We start from the raw sequence: 14,042 nt of genomic DNA on the forward strand, positions 1-14,042 counted from the left end.
TTTTTTTCTCAAAGACATTGTGAATGATTGGTTGCAGTTGTACTTTGGGTTTTACTTGCTGACACTATGAACAAACAACCATTTTGATCTCCGTTCCTGAAAAACTTGGGTTGTTCAGCTCAGCAGGACTGGGGCTGTTTTCCTCTAACGATTCCGTCTCAGGGATTTTTGCAAGAAACCGAAGCATCTGCAGATAAAAGCTGCTTGTTACTTTGTGAAGAATTAAGCTGTGGAATTAGAGTATTAGCATTAATCAGATACATCAAAAATATATTTTTGGTACTTTTATTAATTTTTAATATATATTTAATACATTTTTGATACTACTTATTAAAAAAAAAAATAAGGGTAATGTTTGTGCTTTAGAATCTGACAATGTATAGAACAGCACTGTATCAAATCGGCACCATTCCAATCCACAAGTGTCCTATAAGTATTTAAAACCCAATCTGTGAATGAATTAATAAGATGTCTAAATAAAAGCATTTTGTATTTGTAAGTCTGTTGTAATGTGAATCAGTAAAGGTAGAGTTTCCTGTCTATGTAATGGCAAAAAAGGAGAAGTGTCTGAAAAAGTAAGATATGTGTGCCCCTATGTGGAAATGCATCACTACCATATTAAGGTAAGACGTGACTCACGCTTTCCTTTTCTTCTGTTTGGGTGACTGTAGTGTATTGCTGTCTAGGTTACCCGGACAGTGCTGACTCGAACATGGGCTAAATGAACAGATCACTCCAGTACTGACAGCACTTCACTGGTATCCTGTTAAACACACAATACATTTAAAATTAATTTTATTAGTTTCTAAATCTTTTAATGGAATAGCAGCATTTCTATGTCAGATTTTCTAGCTGATTATGCTCAACAACAATCAAAGCTCTATTAGGATTACGTTCTGCTGCAATAACGACGCATCTTCAATTAACAGTTTTATCGAGCAGCTTAAAACATTTCTTTTTATCTTTGACTATTTTATTTTCATTTCTGCTTGATATTTTCTGAGCCACAATTCATTGTTTTTTTTCTTTCACTCATTCACCATTTCATTCATTGCTACTTTATTATTTTCAGAATTATTTGCTTTTAGAATTGTATTACTTTTTACTTCTTTACTATTTCTGCCCTGGTTTTATCTTCTCTGTTTTCGTTTCTTCACATATGCTAGGTTTTATTTGCCTTCCTCGTTGTAAAGAACTTTGCGCTTCATTTTTATGTAAGAAAAGTGCATATAAAGTTGTTGTTGATGATAATGGTGGATATTATTATTATTATTATTATTATTATTATTATTATTGTAACATCACATGAAAGAACAAAACGCCATTTATGCCGATTTCTAATTCAAACTGAAGGCCTTACTGTCAGTGAGGCTCATTAATCTTAGCCAGAATTCCACACTGTTCCTGTGAAAGTCACTACCGTTCAGTCATTTTCAGTGGAATTATCAGCCACTACTTAGATATTGTATATTATAAATAAAAATATGGTATATTTTTAACATATAATTTTAACATTATATTGTTGTTGATGGTATCTTGAATTATTATACCACTACTACTAATAACATAATACTACATTATAATTATTTTTTTTGGCGAGGTTCAGGGCCGCAGTGGGACTTATTTTCAGATCTTGAGTTACATGATGTACACCAGCCCACCCACTCTATATGCAGGCCGCTAAAACAGACTTAAGTAAAGAAAAAAGTTTGACACTTCCGCCCCAACCGAGGTGAGTCTGAAAGAGATCATAGTTTAACGGTGGGAGTAAGAAATATTCAAACTGACATTAAATCAATACACAGTGTATTAACATAAACAGTGACTGCGTATTGCAGTGTATGGCAGTAAAACAGTTTACAGGATCAATCAGCTGATCGCTTTCAGCTTTATGTCCCGCCTCCCAGCGGGATTCTGATTGGTTCAGCCGCTGACGTGCAGACTCTGAAAGTGGGGCTCTGATTGGTTCTGTCCCTAAATGGAGATTCTGATTGGTTTTGCCTCTGAGTTTACTCTCCGCCTGTTTTTGCTGGTCATAGCTCCACGCGGTTCGGTGAAAGCGGTGTTGTTATTTTTATGTACGCGTCCTGAACACAACCAAAAAGAAGTTGACAGGATTCAAAACTTTGCTTCTGTCTGCCCTGCATTATTTCCTCTGTGGCTGTTTTGGGGGGCGGAGTAGTGGCGGAAGATCAGTGACAGTGTATGCTGACCAACTAAAGCGGCATTTCTCTTTTGGCGCGTGTGAGCGTGGTTTTGTCTAGCGGATCGTTCATACAATCCACTTCACACACAGACCCTATTGCACACAGGACCTGAAAAAAGTGGGTTTGGATTTTCTTTCACTGTCTTTGAGTTCACCACAGATTCACGACGACCAGCTCATTGGCTTACAATCAGGAAAACGAGGAAGACACGTACTGCTGTCAGAGCCAACAGCAGATGTTGGACAGGTTCAATAATGACGATGGTGTGTTGCAGCACAAAGATGAATCATGTGGTGGTGACGCTGCTGCTGGGGTCCGCGGTTGCTCTCACATCCCGAGCTGTTGGGTTCAGCACTGATCTGCAGCCTGCCTGTTCCATGCTTTCTCACGAACAAAACATTGATGTAAGTGCTGAGCTGAACTTGATTACATGTCTGTATTGGCTTGTGTACCTTTACATGTGTAGCTGATTCTGACTGACTGGGTTATTTTGTTTCAGATTTGCAACATTATTCAGTCTCATGAGGAGTTTTGTTCTTCTGGATGGTGTACATACACAGTCCCACCTGAATTTCTCACACACTTGAAGAATGAGGACTGTGTAGCAACTTGGTATGACCTGGTAAGGCCCCACGTGCTGTCTAAATGTTCATATGAACTTTATGAATGATAATGAAAGCTATGTATCTGAGCAGCAAACATTTATTTATTCAGAAAAACACCATCAGAATAAATAATGTGTACATAAATGGCCAGCTGGATTCCTAGACAAGAATCAAGCCTTGTCTTTGTCATGTGTGTCGTGAGCAAGGAGGCTGGATGTACTTGCTAGCACACTTTAATGAACAAAACAGACTAGTAGAAACATTAAACACAAAATAACAAACTAATAAGCTTAACAAAGAAACACTTTGAGCAGAGCAAACCAAACATGAGGCAGTCACACAACAACTACACCTAACAAAGTGACAAGTAGACCAGACAAACACTGACTGAAACAAAGGGTTTGATAAAGGCTTGAACAAATGGGGAACACCTGGGAGAGGGAGTCTACAGACAGGTGAGGATCCTAAAAGGGTGGAGCACAAGAACCAAAACAAAAACACAAGCACATGGCTACAAATCAGAGCAAAGAAACTCCTTCTAGTCTACACGTAATCTGGGCCTGCATTTGTTGAATTAATCCTTCATAAAGTTAAATCAGTGTAATCAAATATTCATGAAATTCAGTTTGGTCAGTTAAACCAGTTCAGTCAATCTCCCCTCGAGTCAAATCAGTTTCATTGATCTTCCATTGAGTCAAATATGTTTTTAATGAATCCTTCAGTAAGTTAAATCAGTTTCATAGATCTGCCATTGAGTTAAATATGTTTTTAATCAATCCTTCAGTAAGTTAAATCAGCTTAATCATCTTTCATTATGGTACTTTAATAGTACTTTAACAAAAGTGATCATTAAATGAATTCTGTATAATCAGTACTTTATCAAGGTAAACCAGTATAATTAATCCTTTATTAAATCCATTTAATCTGGCCTTGGTGAAGTTAATTCAAATTTACTATTTAAATTAACCTTTCATTAAAGTAAGGCAGCTTAATCTAGCTTTCATTATGTCAAATCAGTTTATCAAACTTTCATTAAGTTTTTCGTCAATCCTTCATTAAACTAAATCAGTTTACTCAAACATTTGTTAAATTCAATTCATGTTTGATCAATCTTTTATTAAGGTAAATCAATTTAATCAAACTTTCATTAAATTAAATGAAGTGCTACACAGGAAAAAATGCTGTTTTAATTAAAGGGTAGTTACCAGGCTGCCTTAAAACTTTGAGGAAATTTAACTTCTAATAATGAATTAACAGAACTAAAATCTTTGTCTTACATTCTGATGACTTCTTATTTGAATAAACTTAAAAGTTTAAAGCAAGACCTTTACTAACATCTTGAGTTGAAACACCAATTGAACAAATCCATACAATAGCTGGAGGGCACCAAGAAGTCAGGAACCGAACCTGTATACTTCTAACTGTATTATGTTCACCAACATACCAATAGATTTACTAAAAACAACACATTCCTCTTACTTTTTATTACATTTGTGTATATTTGTATTAATTGTAATGTTATGGGTGGAAATAGTTCTTAATTGTTTTCTTGGCTTTTCTTTTCAGGGCAAGCACGTCTTGGCTGATCCTTTTTACCCAGGAAACCTACAGCATCCAGCTCGTAATGTCACACTAGAACATCTAATCACTGAACAACATGTTGACGGAGTTTGGATTGACATCCGCTGCCATGACACAGATGTAGGTCCATTAATATTTCTGTTTTTGAATGAACCTACATACATGCAAATCTTAATACAGCTCGAGAAATAATTGCTTAAATAACCACTGTGTGATTTGAATTTGGCTTTATTTTGTGATACTTTTATAGTGCTTAAACAGATCTCAGTGCTGCTGTGCAGTTTACTACAGCACAGTGAACACACACATAACTTTGAAAGTTAATTTTTATTAATCTTTTCTCTCCCAGAAATGGTACCAGGCTGTGTACAGAGGTATGTAGACTCATGCACTGTATGTGTTTAACATGTTTAGCAGTTCAGTTTCGGCCCTCAGATCAGTGAAATTCTATGTCTGCCCACACAATCTGACTGAGTGAAAAGAGTGTTGTTGATAACATTTTTTTTATCATACTCATTCAACTCACCACTGGTTGCTGAATAAGAACAATGACATCTTTAGTCTAAGCTGCTATACTTTATGTAGCCCTGTGTAATGTGCTGCTGTTTTAGGGCCTGAAGAACAACATTTAGTTCCAATGTGTACAAGTTATATTGAGGAATGACAATAAAGACCACTTGACCTTGAGCTACTTTTTTGGACAGAATACATCACCAATTAAAATTACGAACATATATTTGCAGTCATTTTAAGGGCTTCTCTGCTTTACTTTGTCTTTACTTTGTAAAACTGTTGTATGAACAGTTAGAGCACATGAGGGGTGTGTTACAGTGAATATAATCATGACTGTGATGATCTGCTGTAACAAAAACACAATCTATACTATTCAATATAACACCGACCTCCAGTGTTCTAACTTTACCCTTCTAACCTCTAGTGAATAGTATTATTAAGTTCTAACTTTATTTGTTTGTTCATTTTCTTAGCTACAAACAACATGGCTGTATTACCAACAGCATCTGGTGAGTGGTAAAATACATATATAGTTCATATTTATTTGTCAGGTAGTGTCTACACAGTTCGGTTATAGGGAATCATATATAGAGATACCCAACTTTAAAAATCCATTTGTAAAGGAATAACAGTTTTAGAAAGCAGGATATCTATTTATAAAAGTGTTCGAAAGTGGTGTATCTCTTATAAATGGGATACTTAATGCAAAGTATCTCTTTATAATGGGGTTTTATGCAGGGTATCTCTTTATAATAGGGTTGTAAAGCAATCTCTTTCTGGGGGAATTTTAATGTAGGGTGTCTCTTTATGATGGGACTTTAATGGTTCATATCTCTTTATAATGGGATTTTAATGCAGCGTATCTCTTTATAATGGGGTTTTAATGAGGGTATTTCCTTATGATGGGATTTTAATGCAGGGTATGTCTTTGTAACTGTTTCAAGGCAGGGTATCTCTTGATGATGGCTTTTTAATGCAGGGTATCACTTTAAAATAGGGTTATAAAGCAGAGTATCTCTTTGTAACTGTTTTAAAGCAGGGCATTTCTTTACAATGGGGTTCTAATGCAGAGTATCTTTTTATAATGGGGGTTTAATGCAGAATATCTCTTTATAATTGGGTTAAATGCAGGACATCTTTTATAATAGGTTTTTAATGCAGGATATCTCTTTATATTTGGGTTTAAATGCAGGGTGTCTCTTTATAATGGGATTTTAATGCAGGGTATACACTATATTGGCAAAAGTATTCACTCACCCATCCAAATCATTGAATTCAGGTGTTCACTTCCATGGCCACAGGTGTATAAACCAAGCACCTAGGCATTCAGACTGCTTCTACAAACATTTGTGAAAGAATGGGTCGCTCTCAGGAGCTCAGTGAATTCCAGCGTGGTACTGTGATAGGATGCCACCTGTGCAACAAGTTCAGTCGTGAAATTTCCTCACTACTAAATATTCCACAGTCAACTGTCTGTGGTATTATAACAAAGTGGAAGCAATTGGGAATGACAGCAACTCAGCCACAAAGTGGTCGGCCACATAAAATGACAGAACGGGTTCAGCGAATGCTGAGGCACATAGTGTGCAGAGGTCGCCAACTTTCTGCAGAGTCAATCGCTACAGACCTCTAAACTTCATGTGGCCTTCAGATTAGCTCAAGAACAGAGTAGAGAGCTTCATGGAATGGGTTTCCATGACCGAGCAGCTGCATCCAAGCCTTATAATCACCAAGCACAATGCAAAGCGTCAAATGCAGTGGTGTAAAGTGCTGCCACTGGACTCTAGAGCAGTGGAGACGTGTTCTCTGGAGTGACGAATCACGCTTCTCCGCCTGGCAATCCGATGGACGAGTCTGGGTTTGGCGGTTGCCGGGATAACGGTACTTGACTGACTGCATTGTGCCAAGTGTAAAGTTTAGTGGAGGGGGATTATGGTGTGGGGTTGTTTTTCAGGAGTTGGGCTCGGCCCCTTAGTTCCAGTGAAAGGAACTCTTAATGCTTCAGCAGACCAAGAGATTTTGGACAATTTCATGCTCCCAACTTTGTGGGGACAGTTTGGGGATGGCCCCTTCCTGTTCCAACATGACTGTGCACCAGTGCATAAAGCAAGGTCCATAAAGACATGGATGAGCAAGTTTGGTGTGGAAGAACTTGACTGGCCTGCACAGTCCTGACCTAAACCCGATAGAACATCTTTGGGATGAATTAGAGCGGAGACTGTGAGCCAGGCCTTCTCGTCCAACATCAGTGTCTGACCTCACAAATGTGCTTCTGGAAGAATGGTCATAAATTCCCATAAACACACTCCTAAACCTTGTGGAAAGCCTTCCCAGGAGTTGAAGCTGTTATAGCTGCAAAGGGTGGGCTGACATCAAATTAAACCCTATGGATTAAGAATGGGATGTCACTCAAGTTCATATGCGTGTGAAGGCAGACTAGCAAATACTTTTGGCAATATAGTGTATCTGTATAATGGAGTTAGAGAGTACAGTGCTGTGAAAAAGTACACATTTGCCCCTCATCTGATTTTTTTCTGTATTTGCTAATTAGTTACATTAAAATTTGAGGATATTTGAGCATGAACTGCCCGTTTAGGGTCTTGCCACAGCATCTCAAAGGGATTCAGGTCAGGACTTGACCACTCCAAAACCTTAATTTTGTTTCTTTTGAGCCATTCTGAAGTGGACTTGCTTCATTGTCATTGTCCCGCTGTTTAACCCAACTATGCTTGAGCTTTAGGCCATGAACTGATGGGCGGACATTCTCTTCATCATTTTCTGATAGTTAGGGTCAGGGTAGGAGCAGAATTCATGATTCCATCAACTGTGACAAGTCGCCCAAGTCCTGCAACAGGCAAAGCAGCTCCAGACCATCATACTACCACCACAATGTTCAACTCTGTTAGTATGATGTTTTTATGGTAGAATGCGGTGTTAGCTTTACATCAGATGTAACCGGACCCATGTCTTCCAAAATGTTCCACTTTTGACTCATCAGTCCACAGAATATTATCCCAAAAGTCTTGGGGGTCATCTAGATGTTTTTTTGGCTAATGCGAGATGAGCCTTGGTGTTCTTTTTGGTCAGCAGTGATTTGTGCCTTGCAACTCTCCCTTCTTGTCCAGTGTTTTTCTTATTGTGGAATCATGTACATTGATCTCAACTGAGGCAAGTGAGACTTGCATTTCTTTAGATGTTCACCTAGGTTCTTTAGCGACCTCCTAGATGAGTTGTCACTTCTGGTGAAATTTTGGTATGCCAGAAAACCACTGTTCTGAGTTTTCTCCATTTGTAGATAATGGCTCGCACTGTGGTTCACTGGAGTCCCAGAGCCTTAGCAATGGCTTTGTAACCCTTTCCAGACTGGTAGATTTCATTGACTTGCATCTGTATTTGAATCTTTGTAGAACGTGGCAACGTGTGCTGCTTTTTAAAACCTTCTAGCCTGCATCACATTGCCAGACAGTTCTATTTAAGTGATGTTTAGATTCAACAGGTCTGGCAGTAATCATGCCTGGGTGAGGCTAGTAAAATTGAACCAAATATTTTAACTGGCAATTAGAATTCAGAACTATTAGCCAACTGTGCTTGAACACAGAGGAATTAGACTTCCGCATTTTACACATCCGTGCAGTGAAACACCCGCATACATGCACACTAGTGAATACACACACTAGAGGCCGGTGAGCACACCTGCCAAGGGGCAACTAGGGGTTAGGTGCCTTGCCCAAGGGCACTTCAGTGTCATGTCCTGTTGGGTCAGGGGATCGAACCAGTGACCTTCAGGTCACAAGGCTGGTTCCCCAATCTCCAGCCCATGACTGTGCCAATTACTTTTTCACATAAGGCCAGGCAGAGCTGAACAGCATTTTTCCTTCAACAAATGAAATCATCATTTAAAAACAGCATTTTGGGTTATCTCTGTCTAATATTAAAAGTAGTTTGGTGATCTCAAACATTCAAGTATGCAAATATGCAAAAATACTTTCATAGCACTGTATCTTTTTGTAACTGTTTTAAACTAGGGTTTATCTTTATAATGGAGCTTCAAAGCAGGGTATCTCTTTATAACTGTTTACAAATAGAATATCTCTTTATAATGGGGTTTTAATGAAGAGTATCTCTTTAGAATTGGGTTTAATGCAGGGTATCTCTGTAATGGGGTTTTAAAGCAGAGTATCTCTTTATAACTGTTTTAAAGCAGGGAATCTTTTTGTAATGGGGTTTAAAATCAGCATATGTCTTTTAGTGGTACTTCAAATGGGATTTTAAAACAAGATATATCTTTATAATAGAGATTCATTATGATGTGTTTTACAATGTTTTATCAGATCTAATGGGCCACACCACCCTGCCTGTATGGGGAAGTGTACTCATTGTGCTTGGTTTGGTCACTCTCCTTCTGGGTGGGATCTTCTACTGGAAACATACAACCATCCTTGGGTATGTCTGACATTTACAAACCCCTAATAAGCCCACATACCACATAAGCACACTTGTATTTAAGATTTTGATAGTACTGAAAAATATGTGGAATCTCTTACAGCAAACACACAACTTTAAGTCAAGTCAAGTCAGGCTTTATTGTCATTTTAGCTACATGTAAGTACACAGTGAAATGAATCAACATTCCTCCAGGACCATGGTGCAACACAGGAACACAAGTGTGACACAATACAATATACACAGTGCAGACAATACAGTGCAATAAATAAATATGAAAGACAATAAATGCAAAACAGAACACAGACAGGACATGGTACTGAAAGGATGTGGAGTTGTGCAAAGGAGGATGTAACATACTATGACATATTAGCAACTTAGCAGATAGCCTAGCAGATATGAGCATAGCAGTCACTGAGGTAGCAACCAGAGCAGCAATATATAGTATACAGTATTTGGTTGATACAGTAATTATAGCAGCTAACATTGTTAAAGTGAAGTAAAATGTGCAAAAATGCAAAGTCAGATATTGTTGTGGAAATAAAACGTGCAAAAAAGCAAGTATTCAGATCTACAGTCATATCAAGTGAAGTGAAATGCAGTAACTGTATTTATACAGTGTTCCATAATCTGGAACTGAAAGAAGTGGGGAGTGAGTTAGTCCCATATTGTTATGTATATGTGTGTGTGGGTCTGTGTGGGTGTTATGTGTGTGTGTGTGTGTGTGTGTCCGTGGGAGTTGAGGAATCTGATGGCTTGTGGAAAGAAACTGTTGCCCAGGATGTGAGGGCCCGAATGCTGTGGTGCCTTCTTCCAGATGGCTGAAGAGAGAAATGTCAGTCAAAATGCTAGTGGCTTTTTAGATGTAGCGTGTGGTGTAAATGTCCGTGATGGAGGAAAGAGAGACCCCGATGGTCTTTTCAGCAGTCCTTACTATTCGCTGGAGGGTCTTGCCGTCGGAGGCGGTGCAATTCCCAAACCAGGCAGTGATGCAGCTGCTCAGGATGCTCTCTATAGTGCCTCTGTAGAAGGTGGTAAGGATGGTGGGTGGGAGATAAGCTTTCCTTAACTTCCGCAGGAAATAGAGACGCTGCTAGGCTTTCCTCGTTATGAAGCTGGTGTTCAGGGTCCAGGTTCTCCGCTAGGTGAACACCAAGGAACTTGGTGCTCGCAACAATCTCCACAGGGGAGTTGTTGATAGTGAGTGGAGAGTGGTAACTCTGTGATCTCCTGAAGTCAACAATCATCTCCTTTGTTTTGTCCACATTCAGATGTAGGTTGTTGACCTTACACAGTCGCCACACCTCCTCTCTGTATGCTGACTCATCGTTCTTGCTGACGAGACCAACCACAGTAGTATCATCAGCAAACTTTATGATGTGGTTGGAACTGTGAATTGCCACACAGTTGTGAGTCAGCAAGGGAAACAGCAGTGGACTGAGCACACTGCCCTGGGGGGCTCCATTGCTCAGTGTGATGGTGTTAGAGATGCTGCTTCTGATTCGGACTGACTGAGGTCTCTCAGGAAGAAAGTCCAGGATCCAATTGCAGAGGGAAGTGTTCAGGCCCAGCAGGCTCAGCTTTCCAACGAGATGCTGAGGGATGATGGTGTTGAATGCTGAACGTTTTTGTTTTTCCGAATACGTTACATTCAGCAAATAAGAATATGATATGGAATAGAATATTTGCAGAAAAATGCCACATTAATATTAATATTTAATATTAATATTGGTTAATAAGTAAATGAATAAATAAATACATACATAAATACATATATAAATAAATAAAATTGCATTTTAAAATTGGAACAGCTCACAGTCTGTTGTAAGCTAACGGCTGATACTGTTATTATGTATGGTGGCTAATGATGACTATTTTATTTTACTTTCGAACGTTTCTTACCTTAATTCCAGTTTCTGTGATGGAAAATACAACAGAGGGAACAGCAGTTTTCTTTAGCAGCCGGCATTTGAAGAAATCTGCTTTGCATTGTTTTCTGGTCTTGAGTTGTCTTCATCTGTGAAGTGGTTGCTACAAACCCCAAATTTTTGGAGTTGTTTCACTTCAGTATTATTGTGTAGCTTCAAAACAATTGGCCACAACTTCAGGATTACTGGTGCTTGTAATGGTAACCGAAAAAAACAAATCATACTGTATTTTCTCTATTTATTTTTGCATCCTGGTACAGCACAGTTCACCATCATTCTGAAAATTTACCAGCAAGGTGCAACTGTGATCTATGGCAGCTCCTCTAATGAATACTCACAAAAACTATGGGTATAGCTGACACTGTGCGACACAACACTGCCAACCCAAACACCGAAAGGCGTGCAGGGCGGAGAGGTACATGCAGGGCGTTGTAAGGAAAAATAGAGAAGAAAACCTATTTTATTGAATTCAGCACTATTTTACTATTATCAGCGTGACTTATAAGATATAAAAACTTACAAGACACATGTAAGTTTACTGGTCATTTTGGATAGCAGATAAACTGGTGATATTTGTACTGTAGACATACGGATGTCTTGTTCCTAGTACTACAATGGTAAGCAATTTTGAAGTCACATTTCACAGCAAACCACACTGAATGATTTTGAAAACATCTAAACCATTGAATGATTAAGTAATTTGGAAAAATCGGTGGAGTTCCCCTTTAATAGAGAATTCAGTTGATGTGAGATGAGGTCATATGTGTATATGTGTGTATGTTGAATATTTTACAGTGGCTTCTACAATGGTTCAGCCAATCAGACTTCAGTTTTTTTTTACCAGAATAATTCAGTCAGTTAGATTTAGTTAGTAAATGGGTAAAATCTCTTCTTTGTTTTGATGTGGGTGATATAAATACTGTATATCCACAAAACTGCGCTGTGACAAATAGTATTTTGAATGCCACACCCTAACTTGGAGCAAATGGGCAAACATGTGCTTGTGCCCAAACAAAAAAGCAACATTGCAGCGTTATACTATCAGACCACATTTGCACCTTCGCTTTGCATTTATCCTGCCTGAGTAAGCAGTAAAGAGAACACCCCTTTTTCCGCTCTGCCCTTTTTACAGATGGATCTGTTGCCACAGAGACGAAGACCACAGAGATGTGGAGCTGGGGAACGTGGCTCAGGCACTGAGCCCCAACATGGACCAAAACTAGGATCATAACTTGTAAGAGCCAAAACTGCACTGTAGCCTTACTGCTCTCTTTTTCTGGATTGTGACAGTGGAATGTGCAATAATTAGTCAACATATATCTCTCTCTGTCTGTTTGTTTATGCTTCTCCTTTACAGTGGTCTTCTTGTGGCTGTTCAGAAGGATAACAAAGACTTGAACATTTCCAGCACAGTCCTCTCTTTCTATCTCTCTCTCTTCCTGTTAGAATATCTTACTTAGTAAATGTGTCTCTAAATGTGTGTCTACATTATATGGAGATTATATCTGCATCTCCACCGCAATCATGAAGGGCTTGAGACATTCAGGCTCCCTCAGGATCACCACACTGAACATCCAGTGGTTGTTTCAGGGACCATGCTCATAGTACTTATATTGTATAGTGTTTAGAATATTCATCATATTATAAAGCATTTCTAAGTGAGACACATCGAATGGTTAAATTACAGTTTTGCTGCTGTCTGTAAACAAACCACCATCTTCAACCCTCATTGAAGTCATCTTCATCCCAGAAGAACCTACTTAAGCAGAATAAGGGCTGTTTTACTCTGGCTGTTTCTCTCAGGGATTTTCTTACTTTGAGGCCTTTTTTAACCAAGAGCTGATTACATCAAATCCAAAAAATTCATTGTTTCTACAAAAGAATTGATGAATAAATATAAATGAAAGATGTCTGTGTAAGTTTGTTTTACTGTCTAGCATTAAAGGTTCAAAATGAGTGAGCTATGCCACATAGGCATGGCAGAAAAAAAGGAGAAGTGAGTGAAGGGAGCTATTGTGTGACAGTTTTCTTCACAAATTCATCACTGTTTCTCTCTTTGCATCTCTCTTTGATCACAGTAATCATTCAGGTTTTCCTTTGACTGCCTGAATATCTGGTTAGCAGTGGCCCTGTAGTGGCTCCTTCCCATTGATTTATGGGGGTAGAGGGGGCTCATAAACTGTATAGCAACAGATGAGCTACTGTCAGTTATTGTAAACCTACATAGTGCACAAATGGTAGGAGTATGTGATAAAACGGCAAATGAATTGAATGTTGGACAAGTCATTTCACTGAGGTGTTCTCAAAGAGAGGTAGTGTATGATGAGAGTTTAGCACTGAGCCGAGATCTAGGAGCATCAGTACAATACAAGTTCCTAAATCAGCAGTGTAGAGTAATGACCCCGAAAAGAGCAGCTTCAATTCTGTGCAGAGAATGGAAATCTGATTGTAAAGATATATGTGTCATTTGTTTATAATTGAGACTGCAAATATGAAATAACTGCTCTTTCTAACAATTCAGCTAAAAATGAGAAGTCTGCCTGCAATTTGTAAAGTAATTAGCATCCAGATCTGGCTTTTTGAACAGCCGCTTTGAGATTGGCTGGAAAATAGCGCCTGAAGTTTGAGACAGGGATGGTTATCAGTGTCACACATTCTTTAAGAAAGCTGGTCTAGCTGACAATGTGTTGAATTGGATTTATTAATAAACTCAGCTTTGGAAATCAGTGTTGTACGATGAAATATTCAGGTCTTGGTTTTATCAG

General features: G+C 38.6%; 1 protein-coding gene across 4 annotated transcripts; it reads left to right on the plus strand.

Annotated features, from left to right (window-relative positions):
* Positions 1–16: 16 nt before the first annotated feature.
* Positions 17–13,144, plus strand: LOC118801844. 4 transcript variants are annotated; one of them, XM_036562223.1, is made up of 10 exons: positions 17–470; positions 532–758; positions 2,357–2,611; positions 2,707–2,829; positions 4,379–4,513; positions 4,743–4,767; positions 5,380–5,415; positions 9,238–9,349; positions 12,410–12,511; positions 12,635–12,815. In XM_036562223.1, the coding sequence occupies exons 3-9, from the start codon at positions 2,462–2,464 to the stop codon at positions 12,498–12,500; spliced, it is 672 nt and encodes a 223-aa protein (XP_036418116.1). In that variant the 5' UTR covers positions 17–470; positions 532–758; positions 2,357–2,461; the 3' UTR covers positions 12,501–12,511; positions 12,635–12,815. The 4 variants fall into 4 exon arrangements, with proteins under 4 accessions (XP_036418116.1, XP_036418117.1, XP_036418118.1 ...); XM_036562224.1 differs by lacking the exons at positions 17–470; positions 532–758; positions 12,635–12,815 and adding an exon at positions 12,830–12,911 and having other exon boundaries at positions 1,578–2,611; positions 12,410–12,449; XM_036562225.1 differs by lacking the exons at positions 17–470; positions 532–758; positions 9,238–9,349; positions 12,635–12,815 and adding an exon at positions 12,830–13,144 and having other exon boundaries at positions 1,578–2,611; positions 12,410–12,449.
* The last annotated feature ends 898 nt before the right edge of the window (positions 13,145–14,042 follow it).

Source organism: Colossoma macropomum, unplaced genomic scaffold (genome assembly GCF_904425465.1).
Source record: "Colossoma macropomum unplaced genomic scaffold, Colossoma_macropomum, whole genome shotgun sequence".
Classification (NCBI taxonomy): Eukaryota; Metazoa; Chordata; class Actinopteri; order Characiformes; family Serrasalmidae; genus Colossoma; species Colossoma macropomum.